At 40.9% G+C, this 23,433-nt stretch overlaps 1 protein-coding gene across 3 annotated transcripts in view; it reads right to left on the bottom strand.

Moving 5' to 3' along the window:
- Nucleotides 1-11,448: 11,448 nt before the first annotated feature.
- The window catches only part of LOC139367232 (cadherin-18-like), a 390,933-nt gene continuing 378,948 nt past the window's right edge, over nucleotides 11,449-23,433 (bottom strand). For all 3 annotated transcript variants that reach the window (XM_071105455.1, XM_071105454.1, XM_071105456.1), the window contains 2 exons: nucleotides 15,361-15,615; nucleotides 11,449-12,222 (listed from right to left, as the gene is read on the bottom strand). In XM_071105455.1, the coding sequence (XP_070961556.1) occupies nucleotides 11,690-12,222; nucleotides 15,361-15,615 (788 nt within the window). In that variant the 3' untranslated portion in view covers nucleotides 11,449-11,689. The remainder of the gene's footprint in view (nucleotides 12,223-15,360; nucleotides 15,616-23,433) is intronic.

The following is a 23,433-nucleotide window of genomic DNA, read 5'->3' as shown; positions in this document are numbered from 1 at the left end:
TTGAGTAATCCACTTGTTCAACATGCAGACAAAGGAATCCAAAAAGTGACAGCTAAACTTTGTTCAAACAAGTCAAACTACCTTTCCCATTAATCTTCAGGTATCCTAAAATGTAAATAAACTATAATATTTAATTCGGAAAGAAGTATGTTCAATAGAAAAGTAAAATTAGGAGGCACGTCTCTTCTTTGTTGCACGCTGACTGATTTATTTTCCACTGGGACTTTGTACCAAAACTCAAGCCTGAAACCTTAAACAATGACTAGTGGTAGCCATAGGAATTGCAATCTGGGAGCTAGAATTGCATAGGACCCATAGCTTTCCATTATGAGAGCCTGGGATCTAAAAAAAAATTCAGGTTGTTTTTTTACCTACCATATCAATTGTGTTATAGTCTCATACATTATGTTAACATTTCTACAAACTTCAAAGTGTTTTCTATCCAATGCTACCAATTATATGCATTATAATATGGATTCTGAGCCTGAGTAACAGGCAGTTTACTTTGGGCATGTCAGTCAGGTAGAAATTCAGGATAATAGACCTTAGAACTAACACGTTTTAACAAAGGTTGAGAAAATCTGCAGGGAAGAATGGGCGAAAATTCCAATATCCAGATGTGCAAAGCTGGTGAAGATATACCCAAGATGACTCAAAGCTATAATTGCCGCCAAAGGTGCTTCTACAAAGTATTGACTCATGGTTGTGTATTTAATTTTCAATAGATTTGCAAAAATTTCTAAAACATGTTTTCACGTTGTCATTGTATTATGTGTATATGGGTGAGATAAAAATAAATAAAAACAAATTTTAAATTCAGGCTGTAAGACAAGAAAATGTTGAATAAGTCAAAGTGTATGAATACTTTCTGAGTACTCGACTGCCTTGAGTATTTGAAAAGTAGGTATGTTTTTACCCCTTTTTCATGGTATCCAATTGGTAGTTACAGTCCTGTCCCATTCCTGCAACTCCCGTGCGGACTCTGGAGAGGCGAAGGTCGAGAGCCGTTCATCCTCCTAAACACAACCCAACCAAGCCGCACTGCTTCTTGATACAATGCCCGCTTAACCCGGAAACCAGTCACACCAATGTGTCAGAGGAAACACTGGCGACCGTGTCAGCGTGCATTGCGCCCGGCCCACCACAGGGAGAAAAAGTTAGAATTCTCCAATAAACTACAAAATACAACGATTTTCTGCCCAGGTCTGATTTGGTCCCACTCTTTCAGTGTTGATTTCACTCTGAAGAATTTTCTGTGCAGTATGCTAGAACACACACAAATACAGTACTAGTTATACATTTGGACACACCTTCTCATTCCAAGGATTTTCTTTATTTTTAATATTTTCTACATTGTAAAATAATAGTGAAGACATCAAAAACTATGAAATGACACGTTTTGTTTTTTAACAAATCCAAATATATTTTATATTTCAGATTCTTCAAAGTAGCCACCCTTGCCTTGATGACAACTTTTTACACTCTTGGCATTCTCTCAACCAGCTTCATGAGGTTGTCCCCTGTAATGCATTTCAATTATTAACAGGTGTGCCTTGTTAAAAGTTCATTTGTGGAATTTCTTTCCTTTGATTGAGCGGGGGTGGTATACAGAAGCCGTATTTAGTAAAATACCAAGTACATATTATGGATCAGTAATAAGCAAAGAGAAACAACAGTCCATCATTACTTTAAGACATGAAGGTCGGTCAATTCGGAAAATTTCAAGAATTTTAAAAGTTTCTTCAAGAACAGTTGCAAAAACCATCAAGCGCTATGATGAAACTGGCTCTCATGAGGACCACCACAGGAAAGGAAGATCCAGAGTTACTGCAGAGGATAAATTCATTAGAGTCACCAGCCTCGGAAATGGGCAATTAACAGCACCTTAGATTGCAGCCCAAATAAATGCTTCACAGAGTTCAAGTAACAAACACATCTCAACATCAGCTGAAGACTGCATGAATTAACCCTTCATGGTCGAATTGCTGGAAAGAAATCACTACTAAAGGACACCAAGAAGAAGAAGAGACTTGCTTGGTCCACGAAACACAAGCAATCGACATTAGAGTGGAATTCTGTCCTTTGGTCTGATTTGAGATTTGAGATTTTTGTTTCCAACCGCCGTGTCTTTGTGAGACGCCGATTAGGTGAACGGATGATGTCCGCTTTTGTGGTTCCCACCGTGAAGCATGGAGGAGGAGGTGTGATGGTGCTTTGCTGGTGACACTGTCTGTGATTTACTTCGAATTCAAGACACACTTAACCAGCATGGCTATATGTAAGGGAGTGCATAACTGGCTGCAAGGAAGTCAGGTGCAGGAGAGCAGAAATGGGTAGCAAACGGAGCCCTTTATTGGGGCAAACAAAACACAGTCCTCAGAAAACTAAACACACACGGGTTACAATAACCCGGCGCAAACAAGCCTGGGGTACATATACATTTACATATAACAATTCCACACACAGACATTGGGGGAAAAAGAGGGTTATATGCAAGACGAGTAATGAGGGAATGCAAACCAGGTGTGCGGGAAAACAAGCCAAAACAAATAGAAAATGAAAGGTGAATCGACGATGGCTAGAAGAACGGTGACGTTGACTGCCGAACGCCGCCCGAACAAGGATAGGGACCGACCTCGGCGGAAGTCGTGACACTATCACAGCATTCTGCAGGGATACGCCATACCATCTGGTTTGCGCTTAGTGGGACTATCATTTGTTTTTCAACAGGACAATAACCCAAAAACACACCTCTGGACTGTGGAAGGGCTATTTGACCAAGAAGGAGAGTGATGGAGTGCTGCATCAGATGACCTGGCCTCCACAATCACCCACCCTCAACCCAATTGAAATGGTTTGGGATGAGTTGGACTGCAGAGTGAAGGAAAAGCAGCCAACAAGTGCTCAGCATATGTGGGAACTCCTTCAAGTCTGTTGGAAAATAATTCCAGGTGAAGTTGGTCGACAGAATGCCAAGAGTGTGCAAAGCTGTCATCAAGGCAAAGGGTGGCTACATTGAAGAATCTCAAAAAATACATATATTTTGATTTGTTTAACACTTTCTGTGTTACTACATTTTTTTATGTGTTAATTCATAGCTTTAATGTATTCACTATTATTTGACAATGTAGAAAACCTTGACATGCTATGACATTTGAACAATGCATTTGACAGGAAACTATTGTGCTGCTGTAGTATTGTACAGTACAAACTGGAGAAGCAGGAAAGAAAGCAGGAAAGAAAGCAGTCACCCTGCCTCTTGTTTTGGTAAACAGCTGAGGAATGGGGATTGAAATGTAACCACTCTCAAACATTTTGGGTTCTAATGGGGTATGGCAGTCATGAAGCATTTACATGTTATGTTCTTCAATTAATGGCTATATATCATGAAATATATCTCAAAATTGTTGTACCAATCCCAGATTGCCCCTTTAATTATATCACTCCCTATTGGAGTGATATATGTTTTTCCAACATATCACTGCAGAAAAGTTTTTAAAATATCTTGTATTATTCAGCATTTAGTGAATTAAACATGTGTGCCAAGAGACTATCCCTAACTAACTGTTCCTGCTCTTAATCTCAGTGGCTCAAAGTACCCATCTCATATTCACTCATGGAATTTCAAATGCAAAAATCTAGATTTTGGTAGTTGATTAAAAGCTATTTGGGAAAATCTTGGATATAACAGATGATTTGGACATAAGATGTTGCTCTGACATTGGTTCCCAAACATTATATAGTCCTGTATACCTTCAAACATTCAACCTCCAGTTGCGTACCCCCTCTAGCACCAGGGGCAGAGCACTCTGAAATGTTGTTTTTTTGCCATCATTGTAAGCATGCCACACACACACTATACAATACATTTATTAAACATAATAACGAGTGTGAGTTTTTGTCACTACCCAGCTCGTGAGAAATGATAAAGCGCACTTATAGGACCAGGGCACAAATAACAATACAAAATAATAATCAATCATTTTGCTCTTTACTTAGTCATCTTACATATAAAACCCTATTTGTTTATCAAAATTTGTGAATAACTAAACACATGTTAATGAGAAGGGTATGCTTGAAAGGATGCACATAACTGTGCACTGTTGGGTTGTATTGGAGAGTCTCAGTCTTAAATAATATCCCACACGCAGTCTGTGCCTGTAATTTAGTTTTTATGCTAGTGAGGGCCGAGAATCCACTCTCACATACAGATGAAGTTGGATGTTCACATATACTTAGGAGTCATTAAAACAAATTTTTCAAACACTCCACAAATTTCTTGTTATTTACAAACTATAGTTTTGGCAAGTCAGTTAGGACATCTACTTTGTGCATGACACAAGTCATTTTTCCAACAATTGTTTACAGACAGATTATTTAACTTATTATTCACTGTATCACAATTCCAGTGGGAACTCATCCAAAAAATTGGAGACCTCTACAAATCTGGTTCATCCTTGGGTACCACGTTCATCCTTGGGTACCCCATTCATCTCTGCACTTCACAAAATAGACGGCGTCATAAGGCAGAAAAATTATGTGGATATATTGAAGCAACATCTCAAGACATCAGTCAGGAAGTTAAATCTTGGTCGCAAATGGGTCTTCCAAATGGACAATGACCCCAAGCATACTTCCAAAGTTGTGGCAAAATGGCTTAAGCACAACAAATTCAAGGTATTGGAGTGACCATCACAAATCCCTGACCTCAATCCTATAGAAAATGTGTGGGCAGAACTGAAAAGGCATGTGCGAGCAAGGAGGCCTACAAACCTGACTCGGTTACACCAGCTCTGTCAGGAGGAATGGGTCAAAATTCACCCAACTTATTGTGGGAGGCCACTCGAAACATTGGACCCAAGTTAAACAATTTAAAGGCAATGCTACCAAATACTAATTGAGTGTATGTAAACTTCTGACCAACTGGGAATATGATGAAAGAAATAAAAGCTGAAATAAATCATTCTCTCTACTATTATTCAGACATTTCACATTCTTAAAATAAAGTGGTGATCCTAACTGACCTAAAATAGGGAATTTTTACTTGGATTAAATGTCAGGAATTGTGAAAAACTTTGGCTAAGGTGTATGTAAACTTCCGACTTAAACTGTACGTGTTTGTTAAGGACATCAGTGTCTAACAGCACGATTTGCCAAGGCAAGATCTCTGAGCGCAGCCCTATCCAGAAATCTAGCAGTGGCTTCTGATTAACTTCTTATGGCTGCAGGGGCAGTATTGAGTAGCTTGGATGAAAGGTGCCCAGAGGTGCCCAGAGTAAACTGCCTGCTCCTCATGCCCCAGTTGATAATATATGCATATTATTATTAGTACTGGATAGAAACCATTCTGAAGTTTCTAAAACTGTTTGAATGATGTCTGTGAGTATAACAGAACTCAAATGGCAGGCAACAACCTGAGAAGAAATCCAAACAGGAAGTTGGAAATCTGAGGTTGGTCGATTTTCAACCCAGCCCCTATTGAATACACAGTGGGATATTGGTTATGTTGCACTTCCTAAGGCTTCCACTAGATGTCAACAGTCTTTAGCAACTTGTTTGTTTGTTTGTTTGCTTATTCTTTGCCTTCTACCTCTTCTTCTATTATGTCTTCCCCTAACACCACCACCACGCATTCTTACACATCTTATTTTTTCACTTCCACGAGCATGTAGCTGCTGTTCAGGGTTGTGATGTTCCTCCGTGTTAAAAAATGGTGGTGATCGTGCTGTGGGCAAGCTCCATATACAGTGTATGCTTCCAAACTTGATCAATTGATTTGTAAGATTGTGATTCCTATTTCATTACTATGTCACCTGGCAGGTAATTTGCCACTTTAGCAGACATCACAAACATTCCTTGAGACTGGAGACTTACATTTCCCTCACTAACTTTAAACATCAGCTATCTGAGCAGCTAACCGATCGCTGCAGCTGTACATAGTCCATCTGTAAATAGCCCACCCAATCTATCTACCTCATCCCCATATTGTTTTTATTTACTTTGCTGCTCTTTTGCACACCAGTATCACTACTTACACACCACATCATCTGCTCATCATCATCTGCTCATCTACATGTATCACTCCATTGTTAATCTGCTAAATTGTAATGACTTTGCTACTATGGCCTATTTATTGCCTTACCTCCTCATGCCATTTGCACACAATGTATATAGACTTCCTTTTTTTCCATCGTGTTATTGACTGTACGCTTGTTTATTCCATGTGTAACTCTGTGTTGTTGCTTCTGTCACACTGCTTTGCTTGATATTGGGAAGGTCGCAGTTGAAAATGAGAACTTGTTCTCAACTAGCTTACCTGGTTAAAAAAGGTGAAATACAAATATAGAAAATAAAAGTATGTCTGACAGATTTTGATAATTAAATGGATCATTTAGCATGTGATAGCTCACATGATGAAATAATGTTTAGAAGTTGTGAAGAGTGACATTTTCACTGAGAATCAACTCATCAGTTTTGATCAGCAAGCCACGTGCATGTAGTTATTGTGCAAATTGTAGAAAATTGTACTTTTGCAATTTGCTTAACCCTCCTGTTGTGTTCGTTTCATGCTAATTCATTCTGTGTTCCCAGTCCAAAATGACCGCCCAATTATTGCGGATTATAAATCCATACTAATAGATATATTATCACCTAATTTTGAGTTCAATCTTTTTACCAACTTAAGTTCTTGTGAACATTACAAGTTTTGAACTTCTATTAGCTATTTATGGCCTGTAGGTCTAAATGACCTGAGCTCATACAACTAGTTTTTCAGAATAAAAAGCATATATGGATTAATGTATGGATGATGTCTGGAGTGACATACAGTAGTGGCATGAAAAATTGCCCGACCAGACTCTGCATCCCATAAACTGGTGGTAGATTTGTTTCTGGATCTCTACACACCAGCCAAATTCAAGAGACCCATGTATGCTTGGACGTCTATTCGGTCTACCTCCTTCCAGTTGTCTTTGTAAACGCGTCTCCTCTCCAGGTTGGTTATGTTTATCACTATAGTTTAGATTGACTCTGTCATGAACAGTTCGAAGCAGGATTTTATGGCATCAACCCAGGATATGGTGTATCTCTTTGGCTCTGGGGACGTCCTGATAACACTTGCAGCTGACAGCAAACCTCTCCTCTCAGGTGGGGATGAAGAACAGGACAAATTCCCATTCTTTGACCGGAATGTAACAACAACCTCAGCAGGGCCCTCTTCCTCATCACAGGATTGTTCCACTTCGGTTGTCTTGGTTTTCTCCACATCAGTTGTCTCTGGATCATATTTTGTGTTGTCTTCAACTTCTGACACTTCCTCCTCTAATGCATCTTCACTGTCAGTTTCCTGGCCTCTCTCCTCCTCACCAGTGTCATGATCAAAGATATGATCAAGAGCCTCACGTACAGTACATTGTTCTGTCATTGTGCTGCCACAGAATGAATTGTGAGCAAGGCCTCAAAAAAGCTTGATATACCAGAGCTCTAAAAAAGTTCTATATATTATTGAAACAATGTTGCGATTGTTTGCGAGAATGCCAACATCTTTCCCGTGGGGGAAAGATTCTATTGGGGAAAGGCTCCCATGCGGGTTGCCATGGAAGCCAAGAAGGGGAGTGAGGTGTGTGTGTGTGTGTGTGCTCAAACACACATGCATGTGAGGTCTGGGAGAGGAAGCATTAATTCTGATGAATGGGCATGTGCCTGAACTTAATTTAACACACTAATTGTAGTCTCACCCATTCATTTCTAATGACCAGTCATTTTTGACAGGGAACACCACAGGTGTAAAAAAGTTAATTAAAAAAATCCTAAATGTAATGAGGGTTAAATTAATAACAAATTCGAATCTGGTGTGAACAAGAAACTAATTGTGCAGAGATTTGAACTTATTATTTTGAAAAAAATAATTATCATTTGAGAATTGAGCCAAAGTGATTGAGAAAAACTGCAAAATAAAATGTCAAACACAACCACCAACTGTTTTCTTGTATCTACCGACATCTACCGGATGTACACTCCGCCCACAACCCAACTCTACCGAGATGTACACTAGTGTTCAAAAGTTTGGGGTCACATAGAAATGTCCTTGTTTTTGAAAGAAAACTATTTGTCCTTTAAAATGACATCGCATTGATCAGAAATACAGTGTAGACATTGTAAATGTTGTAAATTACTATTGTAGCTGGAAACAGCTGATTTTTAATGGAATATCTACATAGGGGTACAGAGGTCCATTATCAGCAACCATCACTCCTGTGTTCCAATGGCACATTGTGTTAGCTAATCCAAGTTTATCATTTAAAAGGCTAATTGATCAATTGTCGTGCTTAGAGATGTGAAAATCTACCACAGACTTGTAAGAATTGTGCCCAAGTGATTGAAAAAAATTGAAGATGAATGGGTTTGTGTGTCTGTCTACAGTTCCAAGGCCTTTGACTAACCCAGTATTTTCTGTCTGGTCCTCAACTATTGAATGGCAACATAGATTTACAATGAATTAATCTGTCATTCTGTTTCTGTGTGGCATCACAACCCCTGGTCAATATGACACTTTTTCACTGTTTTCTTCTTGAAGTGAAATGTCAGCATCATTTTTTTTCAGAACTCATTACAAATAACACTGTCTACTTTAAGTTTGGTCGTGGGTTGGCTTTTGAAGATGGGTTTTAGTTCTTTGATGTCTTCCATTTCACCTTCAGACACTTTGAAGGCTAATGAAAATTCAGAATATGCAATGATAGGCCCTCCTTTAATCACATATTTATACCCTGTGTCCGTGATGCCTGGCAGGCTGTTTGTGGTCCTCTGGGGAGTCTCTGACCTCAAATGCCATGAAAGGCCTCTCAGTATTGACTCTTAAGGCCAAGCATTACACAACCACTCGGCTCAGTGTGGACATGCCCACACACACATACAAGTCAGGAAGGCACACACACGCAACAACTTTCATAAAATCTACAGGCAATGCTCTGAAGGAAACAGGGTACTACTTGTGACACAGACTAAATCTACTCCTTTTCATAGAAAGCTGGTGCAACCTAAACCTATGGTGTGCAGAGATTTCATCACTTCGGACGTCAAATGTAAAAAAAAAAAAAAGGGTCATTTTCCATTAACTTACCCATGCACACTCCAACACAATTCAATGCACAATTTGTCACCCCCTAAAAGAGACCCTTTGTTACATTACAATCCATTAAACATGCTGTTAAGATAGTTTCTTAACTACAATCTTGAAGAACTGCGCTTGCCTAAAAACCAAACATGGATGTGAGATTAGGGTAAGACATTACTTGACAACCAGTGTCATAACATGTCATAACCATGTCATAATATGTCAGAACGGCTGACATAACATCCCCTCGTGAAAACTACAAGACTGTTCTTTTCTCTACTGGATTTATTCTCGACACTGTATGTAAAGAACACACACACACACACACTCACACACACACACACACACACACACACACACACACACACACACACACACACACACACACACACACACACACACACACACACACACACACACACACACTACAGTGTACTGTTTATACATCACACAGCACATTGCCTTCTGGGTCAAATGTATTGCATCCTGTTTAAATGCGTTTTTTTATTACACATTTATAAATGTGTTGATTGCGCAATTACATCAATTAGAGCTGGCAAGTGATTTCCTTTCCCCCTCAGTGAGACTGGAACACATTGACTCTGACATAATCAGGGGGACAGGGAATCAAATTTGAAGTGGATCCAATGCACAGATGCACATACATAAAGACATGCAAAGACACACACGTGCACACTCATAATGATACTCTCTGCTCCATCTTCCCATGCTGGATTAAAATCCTTTCAGTTCTCCTCTCTGCCCCAAACCAAGCCCCAGTAACTCAGAGCTTTTATCCATATCCCAAACGTTTTAACACGGATGTGACTCACTTCTCTCTCTTTTATACTCTACCTGTGAATCTGGGAGAAGAGAAGGAAAATAGACTAAAGAAACAGAGAAAGCAAGTGAAAGAGAGAGAAAGAGAGAGAGATGGAAAGAGAGATAGAGATCGCATCAGAGAGGGCAAAGGGGGAAAGAGAAAGAGCGAGAGCGAGATGGGGGGGGAAAAGAGACTAAGGGAGTGATAGAGATAGCAAAATACAGAGAGAGAGCTTGAGAAAAATGAAAGAATGAGAGAGAAAGCAGAGGGACTGAAATATTAATCAGTCTCTCATCCCTTCATCCAGTGTCTCAGTAGCAGCCATGCAGATCCAGGAGGAACTTATGACAGACAGACCATAGGAGACTGATCGCTGGCTAGGTTCAAGGCTTATGTTGAAAGGGGCAGTGCTGCCAAAAAAACGTGATTTTTCTTTTAAATGATGTTTACACACTATGAGGTTGAAACAACACTCTGAAATTGTGAAAATTATGCTAATAACCTTTGTGTGTAAGAGCTGTTTGAATAAAAAGTCTGGAATTTCAGCCTGTTTCTGGTGGGATGGGAGTTTTTGGCCCAGATCATGACATCACAATCTGATCTCGTTATTCTGACCAATGACCAGTCATCATTTATTTGCAAATGTACCCTCCTCTAGAGTCTAAAATACCTATCTACCAATCTGGGCTTTGTATGTAAATATACTGTACTTCAATTTGTATCAACACGCCCAAACAATCAGACTGAGCATTTAAATGCAAAAACGAGGCTCAGGGAAATAAATTATTAAACATATATTTTGAGTTATTTTCATGAAAGAAGCACACTCAGTAAAAAGCCTGCATATGTTCATCCCAAATGGCACTATATTCCCTATATAGTGCACTATTTTTAACCAGGCCCCATAGGGCTCTGGCCAAAAGTAGTGTACTAGGCCTAGGGAATTAGGGTGCCATTTGGGACGCATATTCAAGGTCTATAGGGACCGTGTTTTATAGACCATGATAAACAAATGCAATATCCTTGATTCCCCTCTGATGTCATTTTTCAAAATAGTATTTGTTTTTCTTAACACGAATGTCATGACTCTCTAATGCAAGGTACCTTTATCTTATCGAGGCAGACAGTTGTACATACTGGTATAAAATTAAAAGCCCAGTTAGTGGCACTTTTGCAATCAACATCCATTTTAAGAAGAATTGTAGCTATCTATGTTGTAAAATGGATTAAGAAAGCCTTAGTGCCAATTGAATTGCTTTTGTGTGGTGTCACACATGACCAGCTGTAGTGATTGTTTAGAATAGATAAACCTGAAAGTGAAAGTGAAAGTGAAAGTGATGGTTCAATATAACTTTTCTTGTGTTTAAACGCGTAAATCTTTGCATGATGATGTCTGTTCTAAGATAACCTTTAATCTTCAGAATAAAAGTTGACACTCCGTTTCACATATATCCACTCATATGGAATTAAGGACTTTATTGAGCAATAAAAAATATACAACAGGAAAAATATTTTCCTTTTTCCGAAATCCTTAATATTGTTCCACCCCAAAATCAATCCATCCGCATATTAGACCCATGTTCCAAATGGAAAACTGAAAAAAGGGGCAGTCTGCAATTCAACAGTAAAAGTAGATCAGCTGGAACGAGTTCAAAAGCATTTCTATTTTATCGTTTTGAAACAAGTCGAGGAGGAGGACTGAGAGAGAGAAAGGTTTTGGTTTTACAGACGGTGTGATCGACGTTGACAGGCTAGGTCGCCACGGTCACCGCAACTGCCACATCTGACTCTGCTACATCCGTATCCTCCACGTAGAGTTCTGCCAGTTTCTGAAACTCAGGCCCCCAATCGTCCAGGTAGTTATAATCCTGTTCTGAGTGTGTTCCCGGGGAGTCCAGAGAGCTAATGGAACCTGTCGGAGACATTTGACCCTCGTATGCGTAGGTCTGGAGGGAGTCATATGGAGGACCGCTAGTGTCCATGTCTGCCTCCACCAGTCTTTGTTTAATAAACTCCTGCACATCCACCTGGTTCAGCTCCGGGGGACTGTGGCAGCCTCGGTTTTGCCCGCGTTGTCGGGCCGCCTCCGGCCGGATGTCCCGTCTGAACTTGAGCTCCTCAGCGGCGGCGGGGTTCCGTAGGGTGATGATGTCGAAGGCCTCAGTGTCCTCCTCGCCGCCCCCCTCATCGTCGTATGTTACCACATTCTCGCGGACGTCCTCCTCGGAGATGACGAGGGGCTCCTTCTTGCTCCGCCGCAGGGTGATGAACAGAACCACGATCGCTGGAGGAAGACAAGGAGAGACGTCGTCTCAACATCAATAGTAATAGAGACAACGCCAACAACAAAGCGGTAAAGAGAACTCTGATTGCTGCAGAAGAAAGTGACAAGCAAAAACACCACGCCAACAACAACAACAGTAATGCAAACAACAACCGTAATGGAAACAACCACAAAACGGTTGGTTTCACAACACCACATCTTATCAGTAGAGGTTCACTAGAATATCCAAGTCTGATGGCAATGCTAATGCCACGCTCTGCATGCGGTGTCACTATGTTGGTTATTAATTCAGAATAAATGAACATGTTTTGGGTCGTAAACAGTTACAAAAATTAAAGCTTTGTTTTCTGCTCAAATTGCATCCTACTCTCTATATAGTGCAGTACTTTTAACCAGGGCCCATAGGGCTCTGGTCAAAAGTTGTGCACTATAAAGGGAATAGGGTGGCATTTTGGATTCAGATACTTACTGTATAGTTAAAGTACCTCAGTCAATATCATAAAATGGAGTGGAGATGGTGTTGTTGTTATTCTATTTTGGCTGAGCGTTCCTGTTAAATCTGTTCCAGAGATGCACAGTCTATAATGAGAAGATTCTCATAGCAGATTGCATTGAGAGCATCATTACAGCTAATACCAGTGACGGCTAATGGGTATTATTGATTTACACTCTGCAACACGCATCTAGCTCCTGTGCCCTGATGAAGAATCCGGAATGAATATGCATTATTATAAAAAATGGTGAATGTTTCAGAGCCTACTTTCCAAATGGCAGCCTTTTGACCGGGGCCCATAGAGTTCTAGTCAAATGTAGTGCACTATGTAGGGAATAAGGAATAGTGTCCTTCAAATTAACCTTGTTACCCCTATAACAGCAGTGATGTGTGTAGCTAGGCTACATCCACAACATCTCATGATGATGTGCATAATAGTGTATCTTACTCGCAAATGAACTCGAGGAGAATACTTCATTTGCTGAAGTAGAACTGCTGTATCAGGAACTTGTACTAGAGTTAACGGGGTTATGGTTTCTGCATTGATAATGATGTTAATAAAACGGTCATTCAGTGAAATGACCAAGCAGGTGAACTCTCACCTGCATCTCAATTGGCTCTATAAAACAGAGCTCTATTGACTAGAACCAATATGGCTCTGGTCAAAAGCAGTGCACTATAGTGTGAAAGAAATAGGGTTCCATTTGGGATGCAACCACATTATAAAATCAGTAAAATGACATCATCCTGCTGATTTGGCAGGCCAATAGAGTTCTCCTTTCCATCCCTGTGAAACAGTCACGCTGAGAGCATCAAAAGGGGAAATCTTTGTCTCACAACACTATTTAACTTATCCTACAGCTGTTAATAGCTATTAACTATTTAACACCAGACACATATATGACGGCTAGTTAGCAGCCTACCAGTGTCAATGTTTTAGGCACCCTATTTCAGGATGACACATTTTAACACATGCAAAGTGAGAGCTTTCTCATCTCTGATGAATTAGCACTGTTGTCTTTTTGTGTGTGTGTGTATGTGTGTTATGTTCCCCTGCTAAAAAGATTCTCACCCTGTTGTGTTTCTATAGCATCTATACATCACCCTCTCTTCCTTCCTTTTTCTGTCTTTTTACCACTCTCTTTTTCTGTCCCTCTGTCTGTCTGTCTCTCTCACGCCCGTGTTCAGGCATGAAACAGCTTTGTCTCACACTAACACTCCCTTCCCCAGCTAATCTCCATCTTCCTCGACTAGCCAAAGTAACTCGATAAGCCTTCTCTCTCTATCACTCTCCCTGTCACTTTCTCTGTCCCTCCCTCCATCAATCTCTCTCCTGCTGATGATTAGTCATGCAGGTGCAGTCTCTCGCTCATGCATTCACTCCAAACAGCGATGATGGCCTTTAGTTGCTGTGAGCCTCAGACTCTGGCAATGCCGTGCTGAGACTGCTGATATGAATATGCATCACCTTCACGCACCGATGTCCACGGACAATCAAGGGAGAAGGGGTGAGTGGGAGATGGAAGATTCTGTTAATTATACACGCTCTCTCCCCTGTCCTACTGCTGTTCTGTTTGGTAGAGAGACTCTGTTGGTATTTGGCAGTGGTGGTAGTGTTGTAACCCTTTTGCTGAAAAGGAAAAGTTGTTAGTTGTTTTCTGTGGGAACTTTGATGAATTCTATTTGATATCTTATTATAAAGCATTTACTATACAACACATTCATTTAAAGCTGGAATCCTTAAATGGGAATTTTTTCATTAGTCCGGTGTTGATACAGTCGTTGATACATGTTTTGCATGTCACCAGTCAAGTTAGGAAGATATTTGACTTTCAGTTCCCCTTTAATGGTGAAATGTCCACCTCCTTTACAATAATCCACAACAAAGAAGTTACTGCCCTTCATTTTCTTTTTACTCTTACATCATTGCACACGCAAACAGCACAATATGAACTGCACATTTTCTCACCACGTTGGCCAACGCTTCTCACCTCCCTTTAGTTTACAAAACAAAAACAATAGCAACATCTGTGGGAAGGAGAGTGGCGCTGTTTTCCCTACTGCGGATTCTATCTTTAACTTAAATAGTGTGTTTAGTGTGTCCTAAAGTAGTACATACAGAGCAGCGAAACATTTATGGATTGTTTTAACACAGCTCTATCCCTCTTTATACAACCTTCTCTCAAGTCTCCTTGTCCTTACCTTTACCTTCTTCTATTCTCCTCTCAGTCCATCTTTCTTCACACATCCATCTACCCATCTGGCCCAAATCTCACTCACTCTCTGTTCTCTACGTCTCCATCATCCTGACCTTCTCCCTGTCCTCCCTCATTCTACAACCCACCTGTGTCCTTCCTCACCCCTCCATTCATCCCTTTTAAAGTATCCACCCCCTCCTGCTGCTCTCCTCCCTACCCTTCACCATGCCTCTAGGCATTCTAACGCCCATACCCTCCACCACCATGCCCCTCAGACAAGGTGACCCCCAGGTGTTCCACTACCGTGCCCTAAGGCATGATGCCCCCAAGGCATGCACCCATCCTCACCAATATGCCCCTTAGGTGTGATGCCAACCAGGCGGCCCATACCCTCCACCATGCCCCTAGACTTGCTGTTACCCAGGCTCGGACCCAGTCAACACCTACCCAGCAGGATGACGATGCACAGCAGGATGGCGATCAGGGCCCCCGTGCTGAGGCCTGCCGAGGAGAGGAGTCCCCTCTCATCCTGGCACGTCTGCACCCTCCCGTTGCGCTGGCACGGGCACACCCGCAGGGTCAGTGTGCTAGTGCCACTCAGCGCTGGCTCCCCACCGTCCCACACCACTATGGGGAGCTCGTATAGCTCCTGGACGAGCCGACTGAACTGCCTCCTCCGTGTGATGATGCTCGCTGTGTTGTCTGAAAATGGAGAGAGAGAGAACGAAAGAGAATGCATTCATTAGCGCAAATTAGCCATGTTGGCGGAGAGCAGAGGACACATTCAGGAATAGTAGCTTCCCAGGCCACACTTCCCATTAGGGGGGATTCTGTCTAGAGCGCTCCACTCGAACCCGCTCCCACAGATGGATTTTTAATGGAGATATTGAGCAAATGCACTTTCACTTTGAAATACAAATGCTTCCATTCCAGGATATACACATACAGGCTTCATCTCTCAAGCTGGTAAATTTTTCTCTTTGCATCTGTTGTCTTGATCTCTGTTTGTTTTTTAGTTTTTTTTCCCCAGAGGTAGTTCTTAACAAATCAAATCAGAATGTACTGGTTGCGTACACAGTTTAGCAGGTGTTATAGCGGTGCAGCGGGATGCTTATGTTGCTATCACCTATCAATGTAGTCAAATGTCAAGCAAATAAAACGTTTTTTTGTTGTTTTTTTATTTTACACAAGATAAACTATGAATGTCCACCAGTATACAGTTGAAGTCAAAGGTTTACATACACTTAGGTTGGAGTCATTAAAACTTGTTTTTCAACCACTCCACAAATGTATTGTTATTAACAAACTATAGTTTTTGGCAAGTCGGTTAGGACATCTACTTTGTGCATGACACAAGTCATTTTTCCAACAATTGTTTACAGACAGATTATTTCACATATAATTCACTGTATCACAATTCCAGTGGGTCAGAAGTTTACATACGCTTAGTTGACTGTGCCTTTAAACAGCTTGAAAAATTCCAGAAAATGATGTCATGGCTTTAGAAGCTTCTGATAGGCTAATTGACATCATTTGAGTCAATTGGAGGTGTACCTGTGGATGTATTTCAAGGCCTACCTTCAAACTTAGTGTCTCTTTGCTTAACTTCATGGGGAAATCAAAAGAAATCAGCCAAGTCCACGATAAGCTCCTACATTTTGTTGATGTTGAGGGAGAGGTTATTTTCCTATTACCACTCTGTCGAGGCCTCTATCCTCCTCTCTTTAGGCTGTCTCGTCGTTGTTGGTAATCAGGCCTACCACTGTCGTAAGCAACCTTGTTGGTTGAGTTGGAGTCGTGCATGGCCATGCAGTAATGGGCGAACATGGAGTACAGGAAGGGGCTGAGCACACACCCCTGGGGGGTCCTATTGTTGAGGATCAGCAGGGCGGAAGTGTTGATGCCTACCCTTAACCTGAGGTCGACCCGTCAGGGAATCTAGGATCCAGTTGCAAAGGGAAGTGTTCATACCCAAGGTCCTGAGCTTAGTGACAAGCTTGGAGGGCAATATGGTGTTAAAACCTGAGCTGTAATCGACGCAACGGTTAACACGCTTGAAGGTTTTACTCACGTTAGCTACAGTGATCGGGAGCCCGTAGTACTCATGAGCAGCGGGGGCACGCGTTGACGGCTCCGTGTTGCTTTTCTCAAAGCGGGTGAAAAAGGTGTTTAGCTTGTCTGGGAGAGAGGCGTCAGTGTCTCGGACTTGGCTGGTTTAGCCTTTATAATCTGCGATTTTCTGAGGTCCCTGCCTAATGCATCTCATGTCTGAGCCGTTGAATTGCGACCCTGTACTGTCTTTTCTTTCTCTGAGTCATTACAATAAATCAAGCAGCAGCAAATGAGCAGTTCACCTTCAACATCCTCTACTAAAAAAGATGAGAGAGGAAAAAGGGAAATAAATGGAGGTAATCCAGTGGATGTTGTGAGAGGCACTGGTTACGTCCCAAACGGCACCCTATTCCATATTTAGTGCTCTACATTTTTCCAGGGCCCATAGGGCGCAAGGTTTTAAACTAGCTCTTCACTGTAAAAACCTGTCCTCCACAGACAACACTGTAGTGTAAAGTAGTAAATACCAAATTAGTGCTACCGAGGCCTCCACCAGCTCCCACTCCAACCTCCAAGAAACTGGGAGAGACCAAAGAACGAGGGTAGGAGAGAAGGAAGGAGAGAGATGTTTAGTATTCATTATCATTGCTTTCATATCTGAAGCACAGATCCATTGTAATATAGACTATCCAGATCCATTGTAATATAGAATATTATAGCATTCTGGTGTGGAATAGAGAGGACAAGACTGTCTGTCTCTGTGTCAACTATGACATGGCAATATCATATTAGAGTTGGGGCCATCATAGTCATCATTTACCTCACATTCAACTCTGTCGTCTCTCTGAAGTGTGTGTGTGTGCGCGTTTGTGTGTGTGTGTGTGAGAGAGAGAGAGAGAGAGAGAGAGAGAGAGAGAGAGAGAGAGAGAGAGAGAGAGAGAGAGAGAGCAGAGACAGGTTGCGAGCACTCTAGCACGTCATACCATACGTGCCACAAATTAACAAGAGACCAGAAAGGGATTCTGTGCTCTGTCTGGGTAAATAATTTCACATTTATTAAAATAAACATTGTTTAGTATTATACAGCATATCCTGAATAGCTGCAATGTAAATTAAACAATAATGAGGGTTCCAATGACTACCAATCATATAGGAAGACCTACAGGTATATAGCTATAGCTACAACTAGACACTGAGTGTACAAAACATTAGGAACACCTGCTCTTTCCATGACATAGACTGACCAGGTGATTCCAGGTGAAAGATATGATCCCTTATTGATGTCACCTGCTAAATCCACTTCAAGCAGTGTAGCTGAATTGGAGGAGACAGGTAAAAAACAAACATTTAAGCCTGAAGACAATTGAGACATGGATTGTGTATATTTTCCATTCAGAGTTTGAATGGGCAAGACAAAAGATGAACGGGATATGGTAGTAGGTGCCAGGCGTACCGATTTGAGTATTTCAAGAGCTGCAACACTGCTGGGTTTTTCACGCTCAACAGTTTCCCATGTGGATCAAGAATGGTCCACCACCCAAAGGAAATCCAGCCAACTTGACACAACTGTGGGATGCATTGTAGTCAACATGGACCAGCATCCCTGTGGAAAGCTTTCGACACCGTGTAGTCCATGCCCAACTAATTGAGGCTGTTCTGAGGAGCAAAATGGGGTGCAACTCAATATTAGGTAGATGTTCGTAAGGTTTTGTACTCTCAGTAGCTAGGACTATTGACTGTGAATTAAGGTTGGTTCTACGGAAGCAGCTTCATATTTCATATGCTAGGCTCCCCATTATATAACAGGGCACCGCTGGGAGTGTGTGAGTATTTTTGTGTGTGTGTTTTTGTTTCTATGTCAGTGTGTGTATTTGTTTCTTTGTGTTTTTTGAGGATGCAAGACTACTGTGTACCTTTGGGGATCCCCCCAGCCTTGGGTTAGTTAAGCACAAGTTCAAACAACTCACTGGCTTCATTTTTACATCAGAGACAATTCCTCTGCTAGAGCTTTACCAAACAAACAGATAGAGACATCACTTTTTTTGTGTAAAGTTATCAATTAATAGAGTTGAGAGGCTTTGCAGTTGTTGTTTTTTTTGGGGGGGGGGGGGGGGATAGTGATGAGCACCAGATAAACAGATTCCTGAAATTTGGAATCCTTCTACATTCTGAAATGTCAAGTGTGTGCTCTGGAGCTTTCTTTCAACATTGATGAAACACACATCAACTGGCAGCTTTCTCACTAGTAGCTAGAATTAGTACTGTAATCAAATCACATTTGATTTATTGGTCACATACATAGAGAATGTTATCGTGAGTGTAGTGAAATGCTGGTGTTCCTAGCTCCAACAGTGTAGTAATATCTAACAATACACAACAATGCACACACATCAAAGTACAGAATTAAGAAATATTATGGCAATTAATGTCAGAGTATAAATAAATAATAATAATAATATTTATACACACACACACACACACACACACACACACACACACACACACACACACACACACTCACTTAGAATTGTCCTTGTTTTTTAAAGAAAAGCAAATTTTTTTGTCCATTAAAATAACATCAAATGTATCAGAAATACAGTGTAGACATTATTAATGTTGTAAATGACTATGGTAGCTGGAAACTGCAGATTTTTCTATGGAATATCTACATAGGAGTACAGAGGCCCATTATCAACAACCATCACTCCTGTGTTCCAATGGAACGTTGTGTTAGCTAATCCAAGTTTATCATTTTAAAAGGCTAATTGATCATTAGAAAACCCTTTTGCAATTATGTTAGCACAACTGAAAACTGTCGTGCAGATTTAAAAAAGCAATAAAACTGGCCTTCTTTAGACTAGTTGAGTATCTGGAGCATCAGTATTTGTGGGTTTGATTACAGGCTCAAAATGGCTAGAAACAAAGACCTTTCTTCTGAAACTCATCAGTCTATTCTTGTTCTGAGAAATGAATGTTATTCCATGCGAGAAATTGCCAAGAAACTGAAGATCACTGAACAGCGCAAACTGAAAGGTGAAGATATGTTGAGTGGGGAAACTGTTTTTTCCACCCGATTTGACCAAGTTATCACCTCTAAAATGTAAATAAAACACTATAAAGAGTTTATATAATTTCTTATAACATACCCATTTGTGTCGAATTTGAATTGGGGTTTTAGGACGACACTAAAGTTGTCTTCACAAGTAAACTGCAGCTGTCATGGCTTTTGAGAGTCATGTTGGCTCACAGTGATGACCTGAAAAATGAACTATTGATTGAATTAACTATTGATGAAGTTGTAACATCAACTCACCTCTGTACTCTCACTCCATCATATACATGAACACCTGCTCTTTCCAAGAAATATGCAATAGCATTATGTTGGATTACATGGAAATGATATCCACATTTGTGAGTCCATTTCCTTGGCACTATCTTAATGAATGATGTTGCATGAACAAAACAACAGCTACACGCTGCTTATGAGGAGGTGAAGGCAGGGAGGCGCCTGAGGGATGTGGCTCACGGCTCCTGTCAGTATCTGTTTACAGGGTAGCCGATGATCCAAAAACATTACACATAGTTCATAACTATTGCAGTTTGGTGACATGCTGTCTTTTAGGGACTCCAGTTCAATTTCTTCACCTGTGAACAATCAGGAGCAGCAAGAGAGGCGTGCAGGAATGTTGCGTCTCAATTTTGGTTAGAGCATGTCATTTGCGAACAAGTTTAATAGATAGCACACGTAAGAATTTAGGACATGCGTTATTGACATGCGTAATTGAGATTTCACAAGTATTGAACACACACCTCCCGTGAAAAGGTTGGCACAGCAAAAGTATTTCAACATTTGAACATAACAAACGTGAGAGCAAAAAATGAATGTGCCTTGTCAGCAAGTGACGGGTTCGCTTGTGTAAATGCACAGTTTGGCGCAGTGGTATTCTTTTTAAGTTTCTGCACATCAAAGTCTTATGTGATTAATTATTGATGACCACATTGCTATTATTACCCTATTCATGAAAAATGTGTTTAATATTAGCCATAATAATATTAAAACGAATGATCATTTAAATGAAAATCACGAATAATGAAGGTTTCATACAAGTGTATATCGTTAAGCATGTTTTTAATCTGAGAGAGAAGCGCTACCCCTGGTGGAAAGACTCTGTACAGCACATAATGATTTGCATAATGCATGCCGGAATGTAACGTACAGTGTCAGAGGGGTCCGTTTTTTTATATTTTCTTGAATAATATTGGTCCATTTCCATGGCAATCAACGCTTTAAAATAAGCGTGTTCTACACTCCGTATTTTGATGCCAACACTGTCGTTACAGTCCTATTAGTTTACATTGCAAAATGTGTACAGAACACTGTTAGGGACCACTACCCACCTTTTGTAGAAAAATGCAATTAAGAATATGGAGCATTACTATTTCACAGCGACCGGCGATCAGATTTTTTTTACCTCTACAGCACTGCTAACCCTGGTTTAATAGTCAAAAGACAAATCGCGTTTTTCTTTCTTCCCCCTAACACTACACAGCTGATTCAAATCATCAAAGCCTGATGATTAGTTGATTGTGTAGAGCTAGGGCAAAAAAGTAAACATGCACCCCTTGGGGTCCTGAGACCCGAGTTTGGGAAATCCTAGCAAAGTCAATGGATCATGGCATGAATACACCCAATGCCATAACAGATAATTAGGTCTCAAATGTTTAATCGAAATAGAGCACCACAGCAACTTGCTGTATGAATGACACGTCGCTTATTAAAATTCCCAAATATCAACGGCGTGACAGCGCCGCCTTTTAGCGGGCTAATTAGCTTGGAATAATAAAAACTCTTCTGTATGCCTTCAAAGATGCCTTCACAAATCGATTGATCTATTAATATAACTAGGTTGTTTAGAGAACATAGCCTTCTAGTTAATTAACAATAAAGAAAAGCAAATGTCATCGCAATGATGTGGCACAGAAAACTGGTGTAACGTCTGCTTCCAACTCACACTCTCGAACACGTAGATCCACTGAACGTAGCTCGCTCTCCAGATCCCAATCACCTGCATTCTGATCACCTGTATGTCATTATCACACACTATTTAGTTCAGTTCTTTGCACCCCATCATTGTTAGGTATTGTTTGTTTTGTGAAATGCTTCTGTTCGGAGCACTGGGTTTCCCTTATTGTAATCTTCCCGGGTATGATAGTTTTGGCCTGCCTCACTAACTACGCCTTTTGCCTATTCCCTGCCTGTACTTTAGATTTCCTGTTATCAACCTATTGCCAGATCTCCTGGACGATGTTCTTAATAGCCTTTTCCCTGCCTGTACTGTTGCCTTTTGAGACCCCCTGTGTATGACCTTCTGCCTGCCCCTGGACCCAGCTACCTGCCTCCTCCTGTGGTCCTTCACAAATAAACACCTGCTGTGCCCTGCGCTTGAAACCAGCTCTCTGTCTCCCATCGTGATCATTACAACTGGGATCAGAGGGATGTAATGTTTAATAATTGTAAAGTTAGCATCAGGAAGGCGTGTCTGTTTCTTGTTTTTTGACCAGCCTTATTCAAGGCCAATCCTGGATACTGCATCTCCCGATTGCAATGTGAATTGCATTGTGTGCATCACACTGTTGAGATATATGTCTCCTTCTCATAGACATTGTTCATTAAATGTTGCAACATAAATCACAACATAAAACATGTATTTTGGGGGGGGGGGGGGGGTTTAAACCTTGAAACAGAGCGATATATCTTTCATTCCGAGAAGCACAGAAAATTGCAGCAATGGAATTCAAATGTTTTCTAATAGATTTAGAGATTCAGGAGAGACGGGGTTGTAGCCAGCCAGGATAAATGGGCCTCCAAAGTATCCATAATGCTTTAATGGTTGTTTTAAAACTCACAACGTGCAGTCAGCAGAAATGAGAGAGCACATACCACGCTTAACAAAAGCACCATTCAGAAGGTATCACTTTGCCAGTGTGTTTTCTTTAACCTAGTTTTTATGGCTATCAGTGTAAAAGCTTATGCGGCAGTACAATTTATTTATAGTGCATAGACACATTGACTGCATCTCAAATGACACCCTATTCTCTATGTACTGCACTACTTTTGATCAGGGCCCATAGGGTTCTGGTTAAAAGTAGTGAACTATATAGGGAATATAGGGACACAGACTTGTTGTCTCTTCTGTGAGGACCCATTTTGAACATAACTGGGATCAAAATCAAACCACATATCACATACACTGTACACATACTGAGCAGATGTTATTGCAGGTGTAGTGAAATGCTTGTGTTTCTAGCTCCAACAGTGCAGTAATATCGTCTTACTCACGTCGGCAACGAAGAACGAGAGCTCACAGTCCTTGGGGTCGGCCACTGTCGGTGGCTCTGTGTTATCCTCAAAGCGGGCGAAGGTGTTTAGCTTGACCAGAAGAAAGAAATCGATGTACGCAATGCGAC

The sequence above is a fragment of the Oncorhynchus clarkii genome, chromosome 15, assembly GCF_045791955.1.
Source record: "Oncorhynchus clarkii lewisi isolate Uvic-CL-2024 chromosome 15, UVic_Ocla_1.0, whole genome shotgun sequence".
Taxonomy (NCBI): domain Eukaryota; kingdom Metazoa; phylum Chordata; class Actinopteri; order Salmoniformes; family Salmonidae; genus Oncorhynchus; species Oncorhynchus clarkii.
Note: the sequence above shows the minus strand (reverse complement) of the source record. Positions and strands in the feature narration are given on the sequence as shown.